The sequence below is a fragment of the Petaurus breviceps genome, unplaced genomic scaffold (genome assembly GCF_028583685.1).
Source record: "Petaurus breviceps papuanus isolate PSGF00001 unplaced genomic scaffold, PetGlider_PUasm1.0 419, whole genome shotgun sequence".
NCBI classification, from domain to species: Eukaryota; Metazoa; Chordata; class Mammalia; order Diprotodontia; family Petauridae; genus Petaurus; species Petaurus breviceps.
In genome coordinates this window covers 9,088,874-9,105,586 of record NW_027186324.1, presented here as the reverse complement: position 1 = coordinate 9,105,586, position 16,713 = coordinate 9,088,874, and the positions used below count along the sequence as shown (strand labels likewise).

Sequence of the window (16,713 nt, the reverse complement as noted above, 5' to 3'; positions counted from 1 at the left end):
GACCAAAAAGAGCCCAGAAAGCACCTTAATCAGCAAACATCTGACCTACTTTCCAGGCAGAAAAGATTACTGCCAAAGAAAATACTGGGTTGGAATGTAAACTTTTCTGTAAAATCTTTACAAAGAAGAATGAGGGGCAGTTATGAGCCCCATTATCTCATAAAGCAGAGAGAAACCATGAAAGTTAAAATAAATTTCAAGAAAACTTGGCAAAATATTCAACTATGCAAAATTACCCTAAGGGTAGTCAAGGATGAAAATGAAAGAGGATTACAAACAGAAGAAAAATAGAAAAGATTTGCAAAAAGCTCCAAAAAAACCTTTTAAACAAATTTTTCTCCATCAACAATAGTTGAACCATCATACTTGGATCCTAATATCATAGATCCTGGTGTGCTTTTGGAGAGGTAAAATGGTATTAAAGCAAAAAACAGCTTTAGAGCAGAAATAGGAAAAGCAACTGGATTGGACCAAGTATATATAGAGAGAGGACAAACGTGTTGGAGAAGATTCAATTGTGAGGGCATTGAAGGGCAGATAGATAAATTATCTGATAGCTGGGAAGATGCTAAAGGTGTGGAAAAAAAAATCTTAGACCTTAATAATGCCAAAGAAAAGAGTCAAGAGAACATCATTCATTAACTACTGATGTATATGACCACTTTTGCCTTTCTATAAAATCTGTATGAAAGTTAACTACACTTCTTGAGCACAGCAGTAAGAAGCAAGCAGATTTTCCTAAACAATATTCGGCAATCTTTACCATCTTCGATTTAACTAAAAAGATGTTGTGAATATCAGGCCCCATTGTGCTTTTTGTTGATAGAGCTTGCAGGATCTTGTACAACAAGGCTTCTCCCATGCATGCATTATTCATGTCTCCTTGAAGGATAAAACAGAAATAACCTTATTCAGTGACTGATAATAAACATCATTTGAAGAAGATGTATGTTGACCAGAGGTATTCTGCACAATGAGGGAAGTGATTTAGTGCAGAATACAGGGTGAGGAAGGCTTCCCTGTGGATGGTGAAATCTTCCAGATGTTCCTATTTGAAAATAATATTGTGCTAATAGAATTAAACCCCAAGGCACCACAAAACCTCCTGACAGAGATCTATCCTTAGTCCAAAGTGTCTGGCTTGTGCACCCACATAGAAAAGACCAAGTGGATGGCAGTCATGCATTTCGACATGTACTTGGATAGAAACCCTAGGGAGCTCACCCAGCAGCATATATATGTAGGGCAGACAGTGTAGATGGACAGTGAACTGGACCCAGAATTAAATAGCAGGAGGAGAGGGGACTCGATTGCTTTTAGAAAATTGCAGATCTCTCTTACCGATTCCAAGTTTCCTATGAAAATAAAGCCCCATTTTTCTTTTCTTTATTTTTAGGATTTCGTTTTATGTTCTTATTGTATAATGATTTGTCTAGTATTTTATTTTTTATAATTACATGTAAACACAAATTCATTTAAAAATCTTGAGTTCCAAATTTTCTCCCTCTATCCTTTCTTCCCTCCCTCCTTTCTCCCCACCCTAACTAACATGGTAAAGCAATTTGATATAGGTTATATATGTGTAATCCTCTAAAATATTTCCAAATTAGTCATGGCGTGAAGGAAGAGACAAAAACCATGAAAAAAATCTTTAAAAGTGAAGATAGTATTCTGTGATCTACATTCAGACTCTGTCAGTTCTTTCTCTGAATGTGAATAGCATTTTTCCTCAAGAGTCCTCTGGAGCTGCCTTCGGTTAACATTTTTTTAACACAATTATTTTGCCGGTTGTTGACTGTCCTTTTTATCAAAGAGGACCCACAGAAGCCTGAGAGCCAAAGGTGAATAACCCACAGAAGGCAATGGTGAGGTACGTGGTGGGTGTGATCAGGCTAAATTGCCATGGACTTTAGAACTCGACAGAACGAGAGCAAAGGATGTCATTGAGAACTTGTGTGACAGAAAGGGAAGATGGGATAGTCATGTGGTAAGAGTAAAGAGTGACAGGTGGACAGCCAGAGAGCTCCACTGTTATCTTCTTGATGTAGAGAGAAGCAAGTTAGGTGGACCTCCTGTGGCAAGCCTTTGGGAGAACACAGGATCAAAAGGCATGACGGATTACGATTGCTATTGTTAGAGGAGGTTCCTGAATCACTGGAAAGGACGGAGCTATGGAGGGAACAAGTATGTAAGGCAATGAATGTCCTGATGATACAGCCAGGTTCTGTATTATTTACAGATTTGAGTATACATTGGCAGAGCAATTCTACTGTCTCTAAAGATAGCTCTTCTATTTCTTAAGCAATGGGGTGACACAGTGGATAGATAGCTCATTGTGCCTGGTGCAGGAAGACCTGAATTCAAATCCATGTCTCAGATATCTATAGACCCCTGGTCCACAGACCCCTTGTCCTCTCCTTTCCTCAGTGTTCTCTTCTGTAAAATAGGGATAAAAGTACCTACCTCCCCACGGTTGTTGTGAGGATGAAAATGAAATCCTATTTGGAACGTGCTTTGCAGACCTTAAAAGTGCTAGTAAATGGTAGTGATAATGATGTCATTATTGTTATATTATTAATCCCTGTTATGTGGGAGGTAGTGGAGTCAATCATGCAGTGATTTAGATAGCAGCCTTTTCCACTAGGGGAGAGAATTTTGGTCTTCAGCTAGCCTTTCCTAGATCAGCTGTATTTGGGAAGCACTTTTTTTTTTCTCAATATAAAATAGAACTACTAAGAGATACTTATTTGATTAGTATTCTAGTTATACTGATCTGTTCGTTTTTCTGTCTCCACCTAGCATGTGTTACCATGTGCTCAGAAGAACATCCTTTTATTCCCAAACCAATATGGCTCTGGGTTTGCCTTATAACTTCAATTTTCCCACTTCTATAGGAATTTTGTAAGTTACTTGATCTAAAGGAGAAAGCCTATAAGAGTCTTCTTATTTTTCAGTTCAAGCCTTCCATTCTTGCTTCCCCTATGTAGTCTAACAAGAGTCTCAGGGCTTTAAAACCTTACTCTATCACTCTTTGTCCTATACTGTAGCTTCTAATTTCTGATGGAAGTTTGTGGGGATGGTGGGCTAAGTTGCTCGCATTTCCTTCCTGCTGTCTCTGGTGTTGATGGTCTTCTTTTTGCCCTTCTAAATTATATATTTGTTGTTTCCTAGCTTAGAAAGAACCAGTTATTCCCATACGCCTTAAAAAAAAAACCTTTCTGCTTCCTTTATGGCTACTTGACAAGGCCATTAGCCTTACTTAGATTTTTTTCAAGGTGAAAATTACTTTTATGTTTTTTCTGGTTACATGTAATAAAAATTTTAACTTTTAAAAGAAAGAAACATTTTGAGTTCCAAATTCTTTCTTTTCTTTCTTCCTCCTCTTCCTTGAGGAGGCAAGCAGTTTCATATAGGTTATACATGTGCAAAAAAATATATATATTTCCGTATTAGTCATGTTGTGAAAGAAAACACAGACCAAAAGAAAAAAAAAAAGAAAAATAGAATAAAAAAATATGCTTTGATCTACATTCAGACTTCAGCAGTTCTTTGGAAGTGGATAGCATTTTTCATTATAAATCCTTTGGAATTGTCTTGGATCATTATATTGCTGAGAATGGTTAATTCATTCACATTTGATCATCATATAATATTACTGTTTCTACTTAGCTTCTTTTCAAATAACTTCTCCTGTAGCATTTTGTTTTGAAACTTATAGACAGGCAAAACTGGAAACTAAGTAAGATGTGGGTTGAACTGCTCTCTGGGACTTCATGTTCATCAGAATAGAGGACATAGTTCCAAGTCAATTAACCTCTTTTTAAGATGTTCCTAGATACAGTATGGTCTAGAAGTAAAATTGTCATCTAGAAAAGTATTAACCAACAATAATTAAAGTTAAATTATGTTAAGTGTTTACTAAAGAAAATACATTTCTATTTAATATGGTTGTACATGTATAGCCTATCTCAGATTGCTTTCTGTCTTGGGGAGGGAAAGGGGAGTGAGAGAGAGAGAAAAAAATTGGGGACTTAAAATCTTAAAAAAGTGAATGTTGAAAACAAAAAAAAAGGAGAGGAAAAATATATTTCTTTGAGGAGGCAACTTGAAAGATCGCTGCATTTAGACTCAAAGGACTCCGATTAGAATCATGGCTCTGCCACTAAGTACCTTTGGCTGAATTCACCTCTCTGGGCCTCAGTTTCCTTATCTGTAAAACCATGTTGTTGGGTTAGATGACCCCTGATGTCCCAGCCATGATTCTAAAGACAGTAAGAGAGGCAACATAGTGTCAGTAGATAGGGTGCTGGATTTGGAGTTAGGAAAACCTGAGTTCAAATTTTGATTCAAACACTTACTGGCTTTGTGATTCTGGGCAAGTCACTAAATTTTTCTATGTTTTGGGTTCCTCATCGGTAAAATTGGGGGGAGGGGAGCAGAAAGTCAGGGAGGGGTTGGACTTCATTACGTCTAAAGTCACTTTGAGTCCTAAATCTGTTATCCCAAGGCTGCTTTGAGGATCCCAGTGTGTATGTACAATCTTTATATTTTCTGTGTGTAGCCATCTTCACATTTCACCCAGTGTTGCTGTTCAGAGAAATGCTTCTGTACCCCTTCTGAGAGCTGAAGTTTTTTTGCCATCAACTTTTGTATTCATCTCAAAACCACCCCAGCACATCCCTTGAGCTCATTAATGGCTGAGTATGATGCCATGCACCGTAATATATTATTAAATCTGTTCATGATAAGGCCAATAATGAAATTAGAATCAATTCCTAGCAGTTTTTCTTCCCTTTTCATCAGCAACTTAGAATACTGATGGGAATTTTCATTGAAATGGTGATTTTATTTTGGCCACACCCTGGCACATCTTCAGAAAGCAGCCCAGCACTTCTTAGAGTGCTACACTTGAGAACAGAATTGGGATGTGCCTGTCTACAGACTGATCGAGCTGGGGAAAAAAAACGTTCTGAGATATCACTGTCTGCCCTGGATTAGGCAGGGATAAGTATTCCCCTTCATTCATGGGAATGTCAGGATCATGCCTATTATAGCTTGGGACTAGAATGAAGCCTAGAAAATATTGATGAATGGTTCTCTGCTCTTCCATGACCAGAAAGTAAACAGGGGAAAGTGAGTGTGTGATGTTAATGGCAATAGAGTTTAGTCTATCTGCATTAGTCAGCAATCCCTAACATTCTCTCAAGTCTGGAAGTATTTTCCTTCTATGGAATTTATTGTCCATAATTCCCAAGGGCGTATTATTATGCTTCTGGTCCCTGGGCCACCTTTAAGGTTTGTTGTGGTTTGATTTAGGGAATGATTGTTTTATTATTTGAGTTGTAATATTTATAGCAAAACTGAAATGGTAATTGATATATTGATTAAACAGTACCTTGCTGGTAATGGGCAAAGACCTAAGTGATTTTCTTGGACTTTGTTTAAAATTGAGAAGCACTTGTAATGATGGACAGAAGCCAGGGGCAGTTAGGTGGTAGAATGGATAGAGCACTGGCCCTGGAGTCAGGTCAAATTTGGGTTCAGACACTTACTTGCAGTGTGACCCTGGGCAAGTCACTTAATTTCAGTTGCTTAAAAAAATGGATAAAAGCCAGCATCAAAAGCCTGGGTTCACCTCTCACCTATGGCATATGCTGGCTGTGTGCTATGGGCTTTACCTCTCTGTTCTTTAGGCAACTTTCTATGACTTCCTCCACTACTACCCATCTTGACTTGTATCTTGCCTTCAGGGACTCTGGAGGAGAGAGTGAGGCTGATGACTTTGCACAGCTCTACCTCATGTAAATCCAATTTACATGATGTTGTGATGTTATTGATCCACTTTGAGAGTGAATGATGAACAAGACAAGATTGTAAATTGCAGAACGGTGCTGACCTGCATTGGTAAAGGGCATTTCCTCATCTGGGAATTCCCATGCTAAAAAGTCACAGACAGTCCCTATAACTTGATGAAGTAGACATACACAGCTTTTGATTTTTAATGTTAAATAACCAACACTAATATTATATTTAGAAAGAAAAGAGTTTTGTTATACAAATATAGGTTAAAGTATTTCCCTCCTCCCCAAACAAATTTCTTTGCATTGTTTGCACATGGTTACTAGCATTGGAAGGGAATAAATCATAACATTGAATGTTTTACATTTAATAATCGCCCTTGACTGTATTCTGCATTTTTCGATTAAGTGCAAAAACTCTTTTAGAACATACTAAGCTGTTATTTCATTGCTTTCATATTTTATGGCTTCCAGGGGCACATTCAGAAAGAAGTAAGTACAGCAATAATAATGCTTTGGAGAAAACTTTTATGTGCATGGTAGCAAGCTATAAGCATGCTTATTCATATTAACAATGCTTTGATATGTGGTATGGTAACAGGAGGGTTGGTGCATCCGGGGAATTCTAATAAATGTTTTTTTTCACCTGTGTATAAGCCTAAAACCAACCCTTTCTTCAGTCAGGCAGTGGGTAATGGTCTAATTGCCACCATCAGGCAGCACAAAAATGTTGTGCAAAATGGCAGTATTGTAATTTATCCAACCTTATGCCATTTCTTGTCATAAACTAACCCTACCTTTCACTTGTAGAATTGCGTTACTTAAATCAGTGTTACAAATATCGCGTAGACTGTAAATATCCCTTTGTGCTGCGATGGGTGGCTTAGACGACGTTGCCTTCAGAGAAGAAATGGAGTGAAGAAAGCCATACCTTTTCTGTGGTTATTCTGCATTTTTTCAAAGCATGTGCATGTATGGGAGATGCTTGTTCTCAGTTAAGTATTGAACTGACAGGTAGCCATGCTGCCTTTTAAGGGAAGTATATACCTCAAAGATCCATTCCATTTGGGATACTTAGCCCCTGATTCTTTTCTCCCAGTTGCTGGTCTGTATTATTTGCTCCCTGGTGGAAATTTCTTTCTTATGGTATTGGGGTTCCTGTTACTGAGTCAGGTACAAAAATCTTTTCCTGGCAGTGTCTTTTTAGCAGAAGAGTAGGAATTGTGTTTGTTGTATAGGAATGATGTTTCCATCACCTGGAGTGTTTAGAACCCAGCATAAAGATGTTGAGAGGCAGCCTCAGAGTTAGGAAGGACTGGGTTCAAGTCTCATCTCTGGTACTTTTTGTCTCTATGATCCTGGGAAGTTCCTTACCTTCTCAGTGCCCCGGTAACTCTCTGAGACTGTTGGTTGTTCAGGGGCTACTGATCTTTTTTGATAAATTAAGTTTTTTCACTTAGGAGTGCCTGGCATACACCAGTGAAATAGCTGGTTGGTTCAGCTCTCAGGGATTAAACTCAGCAAACACTTACTGATGTATATTTTGGCTTAACATAGAGAGTGCTGAGTTTGCACTCCTGAAGATCTGGGTTCCAATCCTGCTTCAGACTGTAGTTATATGACCGTGGATGAATTTCTTAACCTCCAGAGTCTCAATTTCCTTATCCGTAAAAGGAGACTGTAACCCTTACTCTGACTATTGTAAAGATCACTTGAAATAATGTATATAAAATGTTTTGCAAGCCTTAAAAACACATGTAAATATGAGTTGTCATTATGACACTGCTATTTCTGTTGTTGCTGTAAGGCACTGTGCTTTTCCTAACAAGATGAAAAGCAGGATGGTCCCTGCCTTCAGGTAACTTACAGTCTAGTAAGGGTAATAAGACATTCACACAAATGACAGTAGACTTAGAAAGAGCAAATAACCGACTCTAATTATTTGCTGAACTGTCGCATAGAAGGAAAAAACGAAACAAACAAAAAAGACTTTAAAGTAAAGTAAAGACAGAAACAAAATGTTCCCTGCCCTCTTGGAGATTACATTCTGTTGGTCATGGGTGGGGAAGGAACATGTATAGGTCAATAGGAATAAATAGAAGCTGGGAGAACATTAACAACTGGGGTCATCAGGAAACCATGAAAGACCTCCACTAAGAAGTAGCATTTGAGCTGAATCTTCAAGAAAACTAGAGATGTTAGATCAGAATATGACATTTTTAAGGAGATATATCAAATGATTCTTCTTCCCCTCTCCCCCACCCTAATCTCACTCATTGTATTTGCCAGTTCTAATAGTATTAGAAACTTCCCTGCTAATTAGAATCAGCATGTGGTCAGTACCTTACTTTGAGTTTCTAGGACTAAGACTGTGAAAACGTGTGGGTTTTGCTTTTTTTTTTTTTTAAACAGACTAGGTCACATGTACACTTCTCTTGTTAGGTAAGTAGCTACAGTAATAAGGTCACTGAACTATATGCTGTGTCCTTTTTAGGCAAAGGGAGGTGGAAAGAGAAGTGTAAGCAGTTGCCGTGAATTGAAAGACATCTCATGACACCATTGATTCTGACTGCTGCCCCAAAGTCCTGATCTCACTTAGCCCTTCCAGACTAACCCATTTGTATCAGGGTATGAGCAAATTCAAGGGCTCTTTCCTTCCGCATGAAACAAATGACATTCTCAAGTTTCAAAGAAATTTAGAATTTCAGCATTACTAAAGTGAATAGAGTTCATAATCAGATTGCTTGTTATTGAGCCATAAAAGATGATGAAATGGACAGTTTTGGAGGAAACTGGAAAAACCTTTATGAGCTGGTACAGAGCCAAGAGAACAGAACTAGGAGAACAGGTCATATAGTGATAACAACATTATAGAAAAATACAACTTTGAAAGACTTTAGAACTCTGATCGACAAAATGATAGGACAAGGGTCCATAGGCATGAAGATGAAACACCTCCCTTACCTCCTGATGGAGGGGTGATGAACTTAAAATGCATGAAGAAACATACATTTTTGGAAACATGTGAATGTGGGAATTTGTTTTGCAGCCATTTACCGTTATATTGTTATACAACTATGTATCAAGGGATTTGGAGGGCTATTTTTTATTTTGTTTTGTTTGCTCAATGGGGGATGGGGTTAGAGGATAGGAGGGAAAGATTAATTTTTAAAAACCTACTTGTTTTAATTATTTAAACACTTGAAATTTCTTAATTTTAAAAAGAAAGCACTTCTCAATTTAAAAAATCACTGCTGTAGTAAATAATAGAAGGTATATATATATATGAGATGGGGTGGGGGAGTGAATAGGGAAATAGCTTTAGAAGCATGATGATGTCAGGTTTTAAAATGATTAAAATATGAAATTTAAATTAGAAAAGCACAAATATGTTAAATTGATGACTTCCAGTTTTAAGACATAAGCAGGGGGCTCATGTTCTTTTAGCAAAAGCTAGATCTTTGGACATTGTGGGCTGGTCATTATGAGAAACCTTCATAACCAAGTATCAGTAGCTGAGATTAAGTAGTGGAAGTCTTTGGGGGTTTAATTAGGATGGTTTCTGATCACTTATTCTTAACTCTCATTTCATAATTTTCTTGCATCATTCTCATTTCTCTTCCCAATTTTTCCTCCACTTCTCTTATCTGCTTCTTAATGTCCTCTATGGCCTGTAACCAGCTCGTATTTTCCTTTGAAGCTTTTGGTGCAGGAGTTCTGACTTCACTGTCTTCTTCCTGTTCCATGCTTTGCTCCTTTTTGTCCCCAAAATAGGAGTGTAATGTTGGATTCTTCTGTCTGCTTTGTTTCCTTTTTCTGGTCATGTTGCCCCTCAGTCACTTGACCCCTGGGCTTTTTGCCACAGTAGGACTCTGCCACCAGGCAGGGGAGCTTTCATCCCAAACGCTGGGGTTTTCTCAGCTGCCGGAGGTATTAGATGGGTGCCCTCTCTGAGGCTTCCACATGCTCTGGCAAGCTGGTCACACACCCCAGGACCTCCACCCTAGATCGCAATCCAGATCCAAGCAGGTTGAAGCAAGAGCGATTACCCCTGAGACTGGTGCTTGGTCCCCTACACTCTTCAGGCCAGTAGCTGAAGCTGCCATGTGGTGCTGGCTGGCTGTGAGGTGTTTCAGAGGCTTCTCGTCCTGGGGGCAAAAGCCATGCACTCCCACTTAGTGGTCCCAAAGTCCAGACTGCACTGACCTCTCACTTTGTCCTTTGCATCTGTGTGTTGATAAATCTGGAAATGGCCACAGCTGCTGCTGATCTGGAGTCCCTCTGGCCAGTGGCTGGTCAGGCCTGCCCTGGGGCTAAAGCCTGGGCGTGGGGCTGGGCTGGGCTCCCAGAGCGCTGAGCCTGGCTGATTCCTGGCGGGCTGTCCTCAGCAGGAGGTTAGCTTCTCTGTGTCATTTTGAGGGTCCTGCAGCTCCAGAGTTTATTCAGAGTCCCCTTTTTATATTGATTGGGGAAGGTGGAAGCTGGAGCCATGGGGAGGTCCTGCTTCTACTTTGCCATTCCTGATCACTTATTCTTTCTGTTCAGTGACAGCTACAGTGACCTTAGTGATGACAGTCTTCCAGAAAGGAAGATTTCTGAAATGGAAGCAAATTGAGGCTCCTTTGTGATCGCTCATAACAGAAGGGACCCAAACAGGTAAGATGAAATTCTCTGTCTCTTCCCCTTTCAAATTTCACTATTCGTTTGAATCCAGTGTAAAATTCATGGTGAGCCTCTTCTTGGAGTTCCAGTCGCTCTGTGCTTTCTCAGTCCTGCAGTATCTTAAACTGCCAGGCTGAAGAATCAAGGGTGGGTGAGTATACTATTGTGGACGCCACCATCCTTCTGATCACCCATGTTTAAGATCTGGGTGTCCTCCTTGACTCCTCAGTCTCTCCCACTGTCCCTGTGCAAGCTATCGCCAGCTCCTGTTGATTTCTGCATGACAGCATCTTTTATGTCCACATGCCTCCCCAGCCCCCACTTCTCCCTATTAATACTGTTGCTACTCTGGTACGGTCCGTTGTCACCTCCTATCTACACTGTCCAATGGCCTCCTTCTTTATCTCCCTGCCTCGGGCCTCTTCCCGCTCCAATTCATCCCCCACTCAGGTATTCAAGTAATCATTTTAAAATATAAATCTGACCATGTCCCCTCTTTATTCAGCAGAATCCAGGGGCTCCAGGATCAAATATAAAACCCTTTGTTTGGCTTTTAAAGCCCTTTATAACCTAGCCCCTTCCTGCCCTCCACATAGTCTGTGCTCTAGGGATCCTGGCTTCCTTGCTGTTCCTGGAACAAAGCATCTCCCAGCTCCACTCATCTCCCCTGACTCTCCCGCTGCTAGAATTCTCTCCCTCCTTGTCTCTTGCCTGACGGCTTCCCTGGCTTCCTTCAAACCTCAGCAAAAATCCTGCCTTCCTCTGGCGGTTATCTCTATATCCTCTATGTATCTTGTTTACTGGTAACTGTTTCCATGTTGTCTCTGCCATTAGACTGTTTGCTTCTTGAAGACAGGGAATGTTTTTCTCTTTCTTTATATCTTCAGCAACTTAGCACAATGTCTGGTGTCTAGTTGGTGCTTGATTGACTAACTGCTGCTCCAGGCACAGATGAAGGAAAATACTTTCAAATATTTGTTCTTTAGAATTGACTGTGGGTTTACTCTCTAGGGAAGAGACTTGCTAGTGATTGCCTTCATTATTTTTCTTCTTTAATCCTTAGTACCTAGGGAGAACTTTGCATAAAAAACTAATATTTCTGTCATATCCCTTTATTCATTTTTATTTGTTTATTTTTGTCCTGAATTTTACTAACACAAAATAAAATGGGGATTGTACATGAAATTGTAATGAAACTGAAACTGTATATACAGCTTCCTCCCTCCCTCCCTGTCACTTTCAGAGAGTGATCCTGATACTTCATGCTTTTTTCTGGCCTGCCTTCTGTTCTCTGCCTTTTTTAAAAAAATGGATTCCTCAATGACTTTTCTTGCTTACTTGTTTTCCTGCCTGCTTCCCCCTCCCCCACTGAAAAACAAAAGAAAACAAATGTAAAAAAACATGCAAGCAAAACAAGTCCCCACCTTAGTTGGGTCTGAAAATGTGTTTTATCCTGCATTTTAAGTCCATCACCTATCTGTCAAAGTGGTCATTTGAATAATTTTGATTATTATTGATGGTAGAGTTTCTTGAATGTGTTAATTTAGCTCACTAGATAATTATATGATGCCTCCTGAGGGTGTTACCCTAAGTCCTCGATGTCTATGCCAATGGAAGAGCTATTTAGAAACATCTCCATTCCAAACGTTCATATAGACCTTCTGAGCTTGAATTGGTCTGAGCCACAGTCAGACACATTGTACCATTACCCTGACATTAAATCGTTTTGGTTGTCTTCAAGTGAGGTCAGCAGCCAACCGACCAAGATCTGAAGTACAGACTTGGAACACAATTATAACCAAACCAGATCTAAGTTTTATAGTTTGTGGAGACTGCTACTGTGGAATGAGGGTTGGATCTGGGGTCAGAGGGCATTGATTGGAATTCTGACTCCGTCACTTGAGACCTTACATTTCCCCTAATATAGAATGAAGGGATTGAACTCAATGGCTTCTGAGCTTCATCTCCATTCTGAATCTGTGATTCTGTAACAAGGTTGGCCGCTTCAAATTGAACTCGGTGGCATTCATTACAGCTTTAAAATTATGATCCTAGGACCAAATGAAGATTTGTTTTTTTAAATTTTAATTTTTTGGCTATCGGAGCTCATGAACTCTCTACCAAGGTGTGGTGGAGTTGTGATTTGCACTGGTTGCAACTGTGCAAGCCAAAGTTATTGGCAGCGTGGTGCTACGGACAGAATGTTGGCTTTGGAATCAGAGGAAAGTTCAAATTCCACTTCTAAATATTTACTGCACGAGTATTCTTGGCAGTTGGGCTTAGATGGTTTCTGAGAGCCCTTCCAACTCTAGATCTGCGATTCTTTGAAGAGGTACTTAGTTGGTCAGTCATCTTTTAGTTTTTCAGTCATTTCCAACTCTTTGTGACCCCATTTAGGATTTTTTTTTTTTGCAATGATACTGGAGTGGTTTGCCATTTCCTTCTCCAGCTCATTTGTTACAGATGAAGAAACTGAGGCAAACAGGATTAAGTGACTTGCCCAGGGTCACACAGCTAGTGAGTGTCTGAAGGTGGATTTGAACTTAGATCTTCTATCTCTGTCCACTATCTCAACCACCTAACTGCCCTGAAGAGGTACTTAACAGATATTTATATTCTGTTTCTTGGTAGTTTCTTTTTTCTCTTCCCCATCACTATTTACAAATATTAGATTTCATCTGATAACAGTCTTCTGATAAACTAGTGGCTTCTGCTAATAAGATAATGTTGGAATCTCTTTTAGTTTTTTCTTTTTTGTTTCCGTTTTTCTCTTGGCTTTATTATGACATTATTATGACATTTATTATAACATTAGCCTGTCATCATAGCCATTGTCTGACTTCCCTGTTTGTGAAAAGAAGGCTTGTTGGAGATTTCTGGGATTGCTATTGGAAGCTTTTGACTGATTAAATAAGGGTCATGGACTTTTTCCTCCTTCCTTCTCTCCTGGGCTGTGTTGAAAAGTTTAAACATATTTGAGGTATTTCTTTGGTGTCTGCTTTTTCTCCTTTCTCATGCTATAGGCAATAAATAAGTGGTGCTATCACAGTATTTTTGGCTGGTCATGATGGAACATTGGAGGCCTTCTCCCTCCTTCTCTGTCATTATTCCTCTGTGGTGTCCCTAGGGCAGCGAACTTTTTAGAAGAATACCGTTTGGTTTCGAAGCTGGTTGTTAAGTAGTGGTTCACCTCACTTATGGAAAAATAAGTGTCCCTTGGATCATACATGGAGGTGACCACATTTTATTTTGTGGAAGTATGGTCAGGTTTTTTGGGGGTGGGAGAGGAGGAGAAAGAGCTGCACCAAGCTTGCAGGTAGATTACTAAAGCAGCCTCCCCCCTCCCCCCACCCCAAGGCTTTAATGACTTCATTGGAGAGTCTAGCAGGCAGAGTAATTTTATTAATTTTAAGCTCAGAGGCAAGATGCTAATAATTGTGATATCCCTGTAGGCGTTAAGGGAGGCATGGAAATGGATGAACACCAGCCTTTTAGCATGGAAAAATGTCTCAGTACTCGCGTCTTTGGGGTACAGTTTTAAGATCATAGGAGAGACCTTTTGACTACTAAAGAAGACTTATTCTCAAGTCACTAGTCATTGTTTCAGTGAGCCAAGGACTGAAATAATCTGCTAAGAGAAAGGAGAGGAATTCTCATACAAGTCCTCATTTGCAAAGACACTATGGGACAGATGATATTAAATGCTGAATTAAATATTCAATTAAGTATTGAATAGCCATCAGTCTTAACTTAAACTTATAAATGTATCTTTCACGTTTTTTTTAGCCTGCAAATCTGTTGAAGTCAATTGAAGGAACTGCTGGAATGAAACCAACATGACATACAAACTGTTCACTACTCCTTTTCCAACTGATAAAACTCTTTCACCCTTTAACAGATAGATTTGGGATTTCAAGTTGCTGTAGTAATCTGATTCCAATTCCAAACTTCTGATTTAAAAAAAAGGAAGGAAGAAAAAAGAAAAAGATGGTTTCCCCCTTCTCTTGCAAAGGTTGTGTTGGGATTGCCTTATCAGAAGGAAAATAAAACTCCTTCATGCAAATGTGTTGGTTTGGGGGTTATTGGGTTTTTTGGTCCTGTTTACCATGATGAAAAAAAGATTCATGAAAACTGAACAATGACTCATGTTAATTGAACCCTATAAGACATGTTTTGTGGAAAAGGTAGTAGGCGAGATGTAATATAACTCATTTTAACTCCAAAATCTTAGACTTTTTATCTAGTGGAACACTCCTCCAGATTTGAATGGCCCCTGAGCTTGCTTATATCTTTCATCTTGTTTAGTATTCCTTCCCATTAACATGCAGATTAAGCATTCATCAACTCTATTATAGTTCCTGATTTCTGTTATTGATTATGCATGGGAAGATTTAGGGTGTTTTGTGGCTGGTTGTGTATTTTTTTCCCCTTGAAAGCAGAATTTATCTATTCAGTTGCTGAATTTGGGTGGGGGGAGGTTGGTAAAATAATATTTCTGTATAGTGCTGCCAGACACATTATATGAAAGCATCCAACTGTAAATTTCTCACTCAAGATCAAAATAGAACTAACCAACTGAATTGTCATCATGACTGTCAATAAAACTTTAAGGAAATGCAAGGGCTTTCCTGTGAAAATGGAAGCTTAAGCATCAAAATACTCTATCCTCCAAGACACAGGTTAGATTGAAAGTTGGGCTTGGACTGCAAGTAGAGAAATTCATGGAAAACTACAGAGGCTAACTGGAAATGAGAAAAGAGTCCCAAGTGAGTTTCCAGTTTTATGAATCAGAATTTCTAAACTCATAACCTAGAGGTGAGAAAAGAACTGTTAGCCATGAGTGTTTCAGTATCAGACTGAAAGCAATCTCAGTTGTTGCCTGGTAGCTATTTCTTTTTCCCCAAAGACACCTTGTTGTGGAAGCCAGTGAAAGCCAATATGGTGGCATGGCTTTGCCCACTCGGCATTCTGTGACTTAATAGAAATAACAGGGGAGAACATGGACCAGTGGTTTAGAAACCATGGAGTTCTTAAACTAAAGACCTCATAGACAGCAATTATGTAAGAAATTGGCCAGGGAGTAGTTAAATCCTTAGAGTCACCTGACTAGAAAGGAACTGCAGGGTTGCCATCATACCAACATTGACATGGTTGCAGAAATGGCCAATCATTTCCCTTTGCCAGTTTGAATTGGGTCATAAATCAAACTGATTCCCTTGACCAGGTGTTCTACTCCCAATTTAAGGATGGAATTTTATTCATCACCATCTTTAACCATTTCATACCATATTTCATAGAAATATAGAATTCCAGAATGGAAAGAGAGTTTAGCTCTCTAGTCCAACTCTAGCATTATATGGAAGAATTAAAGATGCTTTGCTGAAACAAACCGATTTATCATTTTGAGTCACAATTTCTTAAGAATGTGGTCAAATTTCTCACTGTATGTTTTCCATGGAGCATTGTGTATGCTTTACAGGGTCCTAGTGACAAAACTACCAGTTATTAGTGAAATTATAAGCAGTTTTATAATAGTTAAATATCTTTTTAGCATCTTTATATTGCACAAATAAAGAATTGTTTAGGAACTATATAACATTTGTTCCATTTGTTTTCTCCAGGGGAAAAAAATCAAGCCCTGATTTAATACTCAAGGAGTAGACATTGGTGTGAGATTAGCTTCTCATCGTGGTTGCTTTCCATGCAGAAGACTGTTTAACACTTTGCTAAATGATTTATGAGGGCTGAACTGGAAGCAAGACCAGTGGTTTGGGAGGTGCTGCTACTCCCAGTGCCCTTAGGCTTACCTGCCTTTTGGTGACAGTTATTGTTGGTAGTGATTGGTAAGGAAAGTGGGCTCTTTCTCCACAGTGATTGTTCCTTTGTGAATAGCTATGGGACCCAAGTTGGAATGAGGGCTGATGGTTTAGTGGGTATTGCTATTCCCAAGATTCTTGGGTTCAGATTCCTGGGCTATTTTTTTTTTGGAAGGCAATTGGGGTTAAGTGATTTGTCCAAGGTCACACGGCTAGTTTTTGTGTTAAGTGTCTGAGGCCGGATTTGAACTCAGGTTCTCCTGACTCCAGGGCCGGTGCTCTATTCACTGCACCACCTAGTCACCTTGCTGGGCTATTTTCACAAAGATCTGAGGGGCTATGGTTATTTTGGTAGGTGGTTCAACTTATATGGAACATGCTTAGAAAACAAAAAGGATGGATCCTTTCTCTTCCTTAGGGTGCCTTAGTACTTCAGC

The 16,713-nt window shown here is 39.3% G+C and overlaps 1 protein-coding gene across 3 annotated transcripts in view; it reads left to right on the top strand.

The window, feature by feature from the left end:
• Positions 1–16,056, top strand: part of CTPS2 (CTP synthase 2) — a 149,022-nt gene extending 132,966 nt beyond the window's left edge. For 2 of the 3 annotated variants that reach the window (XM_069100689.1, XM_069100688.1), the window contains exons 18-20: positions 6,273–6,290; positions 10,344–10,454; positions 14,247–16,056. In XM_069100689.1, the coding sequence (XP_068956790.1) occupies positions 6,273–6,290; positions 10,344–10,413 (88 nt within the window). In that variant the 3' untranslated portion in view covers positions 10,414–10,454; positions 14,247–16,056. The remainder of the gene's footprint in view (positions 1–6,272; positions 6,291–10,343; positions 10,455–14,246) is intronic. The other variant, XM_069100690.1, reaches the window with a different exon arrangement.
• Positions 16,057–16,713: the final 657 nt, after the last annotated feature.